Source organism: Halichoerus grypus, chromosome 14, assembly GCF_964656455.1.
Source record: "Halichoerus grypus chromosome 14, mHalGry1.hap1.1, whole genome shotgun sequence".
Classification (NCBI taxonomy): domain Eukaryota; kingdom Metazoa; phylum Chordata; class Mammalia; order Carnivora; family Phocidae; genus Halichoerus; species Halichoerus grypus.
In genome coordinates, this window is record NC_135725.1 from 30,203,949 (window position 1) to 30,212,648 (window position 8,700).

The 8,700-nt window shown below is 42.1% G+C and overlaps 1 protein-coding gene across 3 annotated transcripts; it reads right to left on the reverse strand.

Annotated features, from left to right (window-relative positions):
- Positions 1-3,366: 3,366 nt before the first annotated feature.
- On the reverse strand, positions 3,367-8,632 carry LOC118550605 (procathepsin L). Of its 3 annotated transcripts, none has more exons than XM_036115812.2 (8): positions 8,497-8,632; positions 7,191-7,327; positions 6,767-6,889; positions 6,521-6,667; positions 6,155-6,379; positions 5,313-5,478; positions 4,542-4,659; positions 3,367-3,758 (listed from the first exon to the last, which is right to left on the reverse strand). In XM_036115812.2, exons 2-8 carry the CDS (start codon positions 7,314-7,316, stop codon positions 3,659-3,661), a joined length of 1,005 nt encoding a protein of 334 aa, XP_035971705.1. In that variant the 5' UTR covers positions 7,317-7,327; positions 8,497-8,632; the 3' UTR covers positions 3,367-3,658. The 3 variants fall into 3 exon arrangements, with proteins under 3 accessions (XP_035971705.1, XP_035971706.1, XP_035971707.1); XM_036115813.2 differs by lacking the exon at positions 8,497-8,632 and adding an exon at positions 8,339-8,490; XM_036115814.2 differs by lacking the exon at positions 8,497-8,632 and adding an exon at positions 8,327-8,490.
- Positions 8,633-8,700: the final 68 nt, after the last annotated feature.

An 8,700-nucleotide genomic window follows, 5' to 3' on the forward strand; every position in this document is an offset into this window, starting at 1 on the left:
TTTTTTAGATTTTTATATCAGTCAAAAGGTAACTGAGTTTAAGAAACATCACCAATTTAAAATTTTATAGACAAAACATAAATGTGGTCTTATCACTGTAACTTTCATCAATTAAAAATCACTAACAGAGGGGCACCTGGGTGGCTTAGTCAGTTAACCATCTGCATTCCGCTCAGGTCATGATCCCAGAGTCCTGGGATCGAGTCCCGCATCAGGGTCCCTGCCCAGCAGAGAGCCTGCTTCTCTCTCTCCCTCTGCTGCTCTCCCCTGCTTGTGCTCTCTCGGGGTTTTCTATCAAATAAATAAAATCTTAAAAAAAAAAAAGTCACTAACAGAAACAGGGCAGTCTATACTTGCTTAAGATTTTGTAAATATACTTCGGAGATGGTGATGGAAATATGTGCACCAAATGGCAGTTTCTTAATTACAGTTGTTTCCCCTTCTCTGTGGGTAATACATTCCCAGACCTCCAGTGGATGCCTGAAACTGCCGATAGTACCAAACCCTCTATACGCGTTTGACCCTTGAACAGATTTGAACTGTGCAGGCCCACTTCTTTTTTTTATATAGTTTTAACAAGTTAAACATAAAGCTACTCCCACATGCTTCTACACAAGAGGTTACAAACCCTTTTATCTTAATGAAAATGTCACTTGAAAGACATACTATACAAAGTGTAGTTTCAATAAGTTAAGCACAGGAGTATTCCAATGTTTTTTTTTTTTTTTAAGATTTAGAGATAACGTGAGCTGGAGAAGGGAAAGAATCCTCAAGCAGACTCCCTGCTGAGTGGGGACCCTATCATGACCTGAGCTGAGACCAAGAGTAAGCCGCCCAACCGACTGAGCCACCCAGGCACCCCTCCAATATGCTTCTACATAAGTTTACATAGACTTATTTCTCAAAGATTTTATTTGAAAGAAGTTATAGACAGTGTAGTACCAATGGTTTAAGCATATGGCTTCTCTCTTATGTGTAGGCCTACTTATATGTGGATTCTTTTACAGTAGTGTAAATGCATTTTCCTTATGATTTTAACATACTTATTGTAAAGATATAGAATATGCATAATATACAAAATGTGTTATCGGTAGTTTCTGGTCAACAGTAGGCTATTAAGATTTTGGAGAATCAAGTTATACAGAATTTCAACTGCATAAGGTAGGGGTGGGGTTGGCACCCCTAAGCCCCACATTATTCAAAGGTCAATTGTACTGTTTTTTCCTATATATACATATGTATGATATAAATTTGTAAATGAGGTACAGGACAAGATTCACACTATAGGGGAGCCTCGGTGGTTCAGCTGGTTGTGTCTGACTCTTGGTTTTGGCTCAGGTCATGATCCTGTGGGTTGTGAGTTCGAGCCCCAAGTTGGGCTCCATGCTCAGAGGGGAGTCTGCTTGAAGATTCTCTCCCTTTGCCCCTCCTTCCACTCTCTCTCAAAATGAATAAATCTTTAAAAATATACTATAATAATGTTATGTGAACATGGCCTCTCAAAATCTTATTACACTCACCCTTCTTGTGATGTAGGATATGGTACCCATGTGATGAGATGAAATAAGGTGAAGGACAGACATTGAGATATAGCAATAGGCTACTGACCTTCTGCTCACCTGTCCAAAGGATCATTTGCTTCTGCACTGCGGTTGCCTGAAACCATGGAAAAGTGAAAACACAGAGGGGGGTGGGGGGGTGCTCTACTGTACTCCGAGCACTCTTCCTCCTCTAATAAATAACATGCCCAAGTGTCATAGCTACAAACCCACATAAGCCAATCCCTCCCTCATAATTTGCCAAGTTTTCTCACCTTTCCTTATTTCCTTTGGAATTTAACTAGGATAAGGAATCATTTGGATGTCTGAACTATAGGAAATACTGGTAGTCTGTTCTTCGGATTAGATTTTTACAGTTATAAAATTTGTTTCCAGCTCTATTTCAAAGTCTATTGGCTCCTCTGAAATTCTTTTAGATGATAGATGTGGTTTGGTACTTTTTGTAAACTTAAAATACAAGGTCTTTGGAAGTTACAAAAACATCAAATAGTTTAGACATCTGAGGGGTCCTCTGCTTTGACAGACTTGAAACTTTTTTAAAGAAAAAGCCATCACACTTTCCTTCAGTTTAGCACCCGGATGTCTCCTTAGTCTTGAGTTGTTTCAGTATTCTGTGGACAGCATTCTGTTAACCCGTTGTTGCAAGATGAAGGAATCCTTTCTCAAAGAAAACTTGTGTGGTAGATTGTATTTTCCCGAAAATGGCAATGGACAAAGGTTACTGAAGGTTTTGGGGGATAGAAGGTTCCAGTTGTCCTCCATCTCTCATTCCCTTCATAATGGATTATGGCTAGATTAAATATTTCAGTTTACTTGCTGTATTTTCTTATTTTATAAGGATGAAATTTTTAAACACATATATACATGCTTCTTTAGCTTGCAAGATGTATACTTTTACATTTTTCCCCCCTACTAAAAAAGATAGGTCTTCAACAGAACAGGTTTAAGAAAATAATCATCCATAATCCACCCAAAAGTTGGCATGTTTCCTTTCCATCTTTTTAATATACAAAAATATCATCTTATTTGTATTTACTGCCTATACAACCATATGCTTAGGCTGTTTTGTTCCAAGTTTATTTTTAATTCAGAGATTAGGCAGCTAAGCCCAAGTTTGGCCTAGTGATCACTCATCCATCTTCCCAGGCTGGGGGACTATTTTTGTAGCCCACGTTCATCTCTTACGGATCTTTTAACACATTTTTCCAGTTCTTACCAAGGATCTGAGACTTGTTCATCACAGCCATTACATTTACTTTTGCTAACACTAGGTAACAAATGAAGCTTTTCCTAGAAGAGTTATGTGTAAAGCCATCAAAGACTTGACAGAACAAAGACAAAACAGATTTGGTAATCCAGAATCTGGTCCTTATTCAACTGCAAAGTAGTTACATGGTCTTCACCAGCAATTCAGAGATTGCTTTAGTACCTGGCTCTGAGATTTTATCCCATAACCTTATTAGGTTTTAACCATTTGAGTCAAGAGGATCTCCTTTTCTAGTATCTAAAACCTAAGAAATTGTATGTCTATTCACTTTTCTAAAGAGTGAATCGTTAAACTATTAACTTTATTGAAACACTTTACCTTTGTCCTCCCAGATTGTCATATTTTGCCAGATACAAGGGTTGGGTCAACACAGCCAATGGACAGCTGACATAAAATCTGCATATTTATAACTCGAAGTTCCTGAGGGGCACCCAGTGTCCTCCTAATGTACCATTGGCATATTCAGTTATGTCTTTATAACCCAGTTATTTCCCAACTACACAAAAAGTTAATGCATTGAAAACAGAGAAGTTCTACCTCTACATATTGAATTAAACTTTATTTTAAAAGGTAAAGTTTTATATATCCTTTGAAAAAAATGAAAATTCCAAAGTCTTAGAAGTAATGAGTTGTCAACATTATAAAGCTATTTAAAACAGTAATTAAAGTAGTGGTAATGCTGTACCCTTATAAAAATGTCACAGAATTCAAATCACAACTCGGATCCTCAATGATTCAAGTGTCATCTTACACAATAAGGGTTTGGTCAGTTTTAAGATAAAATTCCTCCAGATTGCTGTCCCAAAGTCCTCTCATCTCCTGGTCCATCAGCTCACACAGTGGGATAGCTCGCTGCTGTGGCAATTCCACAGTGGTTGTCCTGGTCTTTGGCCATTTTTACATAGCCATTACAGCCCCATTCTGGCCCCCAACTGAAAGAAGAGCATATTTTCTGTTTTATACAAAGAATCAAGTACACATTAACTTCATTAATAATAATAGCTAATACTTAAGATAGGACCTTCCACTTATCAGGCACTATTCTAAGTGCTCTTACTTATAAATACATTAATTCCCATGAGTCCTTAACTTTTTAAGATAGGAAACTGAGGCACAGCTAGGATTCCAATGTACCAGTCTGTTTCTACAGACTATCTTATACCTCATCTCAAAGAACCTGAGTGGTGAAAATTGATCCTGACAACCCTCAAAGCCTCGGAGAGTTGGGAAGCAGCATAAGACAGCAGGGCCACGAATGCTAACAGGAAGGATGCACAGAGCCCACTGGACTCTTGGAAAATCTTTCCAACTTAAAGAGTCAGCAGTTATTTGTACTCAGTCTACCTTGTTGAAAAACTGGACACAGAAAAAGGAAATCAGCCCTTAACCCTATAAGGGTGCAAAATCCTTATCTGAAACTCTTTAGGGCCAGATGTATTTCTTAATAAAAAAAAAAAATTCAGAATTTAGAATTGCAATGTTACAAATACATAATAATTCCAACAAGCTTGCTACAGAATCTTGTAATCAAACATCAGTACATTAAAAAAAACAGCACGTTTTACCTTTATAAAAATATCAGAGTGTTCACTCTTAAGTAGGAGAAAGGTTTTTGGGATTTCAAAGTTGAGCTTTTTTGGGCTTGAAATCAAATACTGATTCCAAACAAGCATGCCCTTTTCAATTTAATATATATAACATTTGGAGTTTTATACCTGTTCTTGACAATCCAAAATTTATTGTTATTTGAATCTGTTCCTTCATAGCCATAGCCAACCACCAGAACACCATGATCGAGGTCCTTGCTGCTGCACTCTGGGTCAAAATAAATGCCTAGGAGAGTAAAATTCAATGTCAGGGTAAGGAGCTCCAAGTGACATGACAGTAAGTCACCCTATCTACCACAGGTAAGAGAGACATCTCAAAATTCAATTAAATGTCATAAACAAATTCCAAATAATGCTTATTCATCAAAAAATTGTCATAGCTCATAAAAAGGAAAAGTCAAACTCAACTCACTAGCAATCAACAAAATTAAATCCAAAATATTTTCTACTTGAAAAAACACAAAGATTTCCAATAATAAGATCTAGTTACCAAAGCTAAGGTGATTTAGCCACTCCTATTATTTAGCATAATCCTTTCTATTCCTAAAAGGAAACAGCACAAAACAAAGTTAACACTTGAGCCACAGCATTCTTTGTAGTTCTATAGCAAACATTTTTGAGAAAAAAGGTCCAACAACTGGACAGTAGTTACGTCAATTATTTGTATTTACAGAATTACAAAGTCATTTAAAACTATTTAGGAAGAGTTTGTCATGTGAAAATGCCTGAAGTATGTCAAATGGAAACATCACTATATTAAATGCACACTCAAAATTCTACAGTTTTGGAAAGCAGGACTCCAAACCAAAAAGTCAATCATGGTGGTAGTTTTCCAATTCTGCCTGCCTGAACTTCTACAATAAAAACATAACCACCTACCTGATTTATAGAACTGGAACGACTGATGGCCTGCATCGATAGCAACAGAGATGGGTCCTACGGTCGCCACCGCCTTCATAAGGGCCTTCTCCCGTTGAGGGATGTCCACGAAGCCCGTGTCATTGGCAGCAGAACACTCAGGCCTGTAGTTACAGGTATCTGTGTCCTTTTAAAGGTAAATGGGAAAGAAACTTGATCACTACCATCTAGCTCCTGGGGAACATGAGTTCTAGGACCTCAAGACTCAGCAGTTTGCCGCTTAATGATTTCCAAGTCAACTTTGTTGTAAGTCAACTGCAAAATGCTGCCAGTTGATTTGAAATTGAAAAATCAGCAGATGTTTCTTCAGTGAAACCCAAGTCTACTTGTCCATAAGAAATTTTTCACTATGGGACACCTGGGTGGCTCAGTCCATTAAGCGTCTACCTTCGGAAGCTCGGGTCATGATCCCGGAGTCCTGGGATCGAGTCCCGCGTCGGGTTCCTTGCTTAGCGGGAGCCTGCTTCTCCCTTTCCCACCCCCCCCCCCCGTTTGTGTGTGCTCTCTCTCTCTTTCTCTCTCTGGTAAATAAATAAAATCTTTAAAAAAATTTTTTTTCCACTATGGAGAAATTTGCATTATGTCCAGAATGGTATGTTAAGGTCTCCAAGTTACACAGAAGTAAGAACAGCTATATGCTAACCATCTATTCAGAGAACCTGTGCAAAAGGCTGACAATTTATAGTGGCACTTCCGTCAGTTTGCATCTAAAATGTGAATACTGAATAAAGTGCCTGTTATCTTTGGTTCAGTTCAACTTTCAAAAGCAGGACTGGAATAACAAGATAAGGAACTCCATTTACCCTTGCAAGATAGGGATAGGATTCCTCTGAGTCCAGGCCTCCGTTGTCCTTAACATATTGGAAGGCATAATCCATCAGGCCACCACTGCAGCCCTCATTGCCCTGAGACCGAGAGCAGTCCACCAGGTTCTGCTCACTCAGTGACACGAGTTTGCCGGTTTTCCGGAACATCTGTCCTTCAAGAGCACCAGTTGCACTAAAAGCCCAACAAGAACCACATTGACCCTGAAAGTAAAAAAGTTATCAGTTTACAAGACAACAAAAGCCCACATACCTGAATATTCTTAAAACAAAAAAGCAAATTGATGTCACTCCAGTCTACCAAAGCAAGGACACTAGAAGGAGATCTGCTAAATATTATCATACCTGATTCTTCACAGGAGTTACATAGCCTTTCAGAGTCCAGTCCACAGATTTGGGGATCGCAGCAAAGAGAGGTTCTTGGAACACTTTCCCTTTCCTGTGTTTCTGGTTTCGAAAGCCATTCATCACCTGCCTGAATTCTTCATTGGTCTTAAGGAAAAGTAAGTAAAATGTTGAAAAAACAAGAAGTTATTCTGCTGAAGTACAGAGAGAATGCACAAAACGTTCAGCAATCCATGCCACACTCACCATGTCACCAAAGGCATTCATTGCCATTGTGAAGCCATGTTTCCCTTGGCTATATTCCCGATTATGCAGTTCAATCATTTTCATATTCTTCTCCCACACTGCTCTCTTCCATCCTTCTTCATTCTAGAGGCAAATATATAACTTACCTTTACTTCTACTTAAAACTGAGCCCATCCTCACCAAGTGGATTTGCAGACAGATAGGGAGAAAAACCATAGCCAGGGATGGCTTTATATTTCTGTTGGAGCTGTTCTCCAACAACCATACAATATGGGAATTATGCCCATATTGTACTCAATAATGGGTGCCATGAAGTTTTGCCTTGGTAAAAGCTGACCTCTAGATGCAACTCTCTACCTATAAACTCCCAACAGCGAGGGCCTTTCTCTTGGGCTCTCTCTGGACAGTTTCATAGGTTACCAACCATGCCATATAATTTCCTGTGCGCCGCCTTCCACTGGGACCAGTGTGCATCTAAGCTCTGATCGAGTTTTGGAGCTGCTGCGGCTATTCCCAAGCAAAGGGCAGCCAGGAAGAATGAAGGATTCATGCTTCAAAAACCTAGTAAGGAAAATGAAATGAATATTCAATGAGACCGATCCTTTAAAAAAGCCATCCTATTTTGTCCTGAGATGATGTGGAGTAAAAACACTTAAATCATCTTCCCAAATATTTACAGGTCTGTGAAGAAGGCTATGCATGTGGCTGGAGAAAACAGGCCAAGGACTTAGAACAGTGGAGGTAGTAGGATTCAGCCATCAACTGAAAAACAGGCTGACAAGTGCTGTAGGAATTGAAACTGACTTCATTGTAAGAGTGCAATGACAATTTAGGTTTTGATAGGGGTCTCAGAATCTTAAGGCAACTAAAACTGTTAGTCCAAGTTATTCACTGAAAATACCGAGGTGACCCAGGAAATCTTATTTATAGGACACCTGAACCCAAGTAGGGGCAGAGACCCCCCAGGACTTAGGTAGCCACCTCACACTTTTCTTCTAGACTAACGTACAGCATGGCGTGAGAGAGGCCTTCGAACCTCCGGTTCTTGAATTGAAAACTTTCTGAAAGGCCTTCCCAGAAGTTGGGCAGGAGTGCACCCAGTGCTCCGTTGTCCCCACATTTGGCGTCTGCCGCCAACACTCCCATTCACTCCCCCAAATCGAAGACGTGGTCACGAGGCACGAGGGAGTCCCGAGCCCCCAGTTCCCGACCCGGACAGGGCCAGGCTCTGCCGGGGCTCAGAGCACGGTCCCAGGCGGGGCCAAGAGCTGCGCGGCAGGTGGGGCCGGGCCGGGCCGGGGGGCTCTCCACCCCGCTCGCCGCCCTCAGCTTCCAGAGGATGTTGATGGACGGCGGCGCAAGGAGTGCCGGGCCCCGCAGCCAGTGCGTAGGTCAGGCTGCCGTGTACCTCCTTAGCCAGGCCGGGTCCCGCGGCGGCCCAGCTACCGGACCTGTGCCCGCCACGGCCCAGAGGCTGACCGGTTCCTGCACAGCCTAGGACCTCCCGGTGGTCTCAACGCCGCCCTGCGTTCCCCAAACCGTCCTCCCCCGACTTCCCACCTCAACGCTTACAGGATCCAAGCGGCGCCGACTCAGCCTCATCAACTCCAGGCAAGCAGATGCTCTTATTCCCGCGGGTCGCACCCGCCCCTCGCCCGAGCCCCGGAGTGGATCCCCTCCTTTAGTCCCTGTCCCCGAGGCGCTGGCAGCCCCCAGACTGAGACGCTGACCTGCGGCGTCCACAGCTGCGCAGGCGCACTCCACAGACGCACGCTGCCCTTCCAAGATCGCCGAGGCCTGGGATTCTGGCCCAGTTGCTACTGACTCAGCCTTTAAGGTCTCTGGAATTCTGCCCGCTCGGCCCCGCCCTTACCGCCTGCCCGCGCGGCGATTGGCTGCGCTGGCCTGTGGGCAGGGCCTCCAGGTGTGGGACT

Excerpts from the sequence above, each read along its gene's own strand:
- LOC118550605 (XM_036115812.2), bottom strand. The coding sequence starts at position 7,316 with ATGAATCCTTCATTCTTCCTGGCTGCCCTTTGCTTGGGAATAGCCGCA. Across the intron at positions 6,890-7,190 it reads ACAGGAAATTATATGGCATG|AATGAAGAAGGATGGAAGAG; the intron begins GTTGGTAACCTA and ends ATTTGCCTCTAG. Across the intron at positions 5,479-6,154 it reads CCTATCCCTATCTTGCAAGG|GACACAGATACCTGTAACTA; the intron begins GTAAATGGAGTT and ends TACCTTTAAAAG.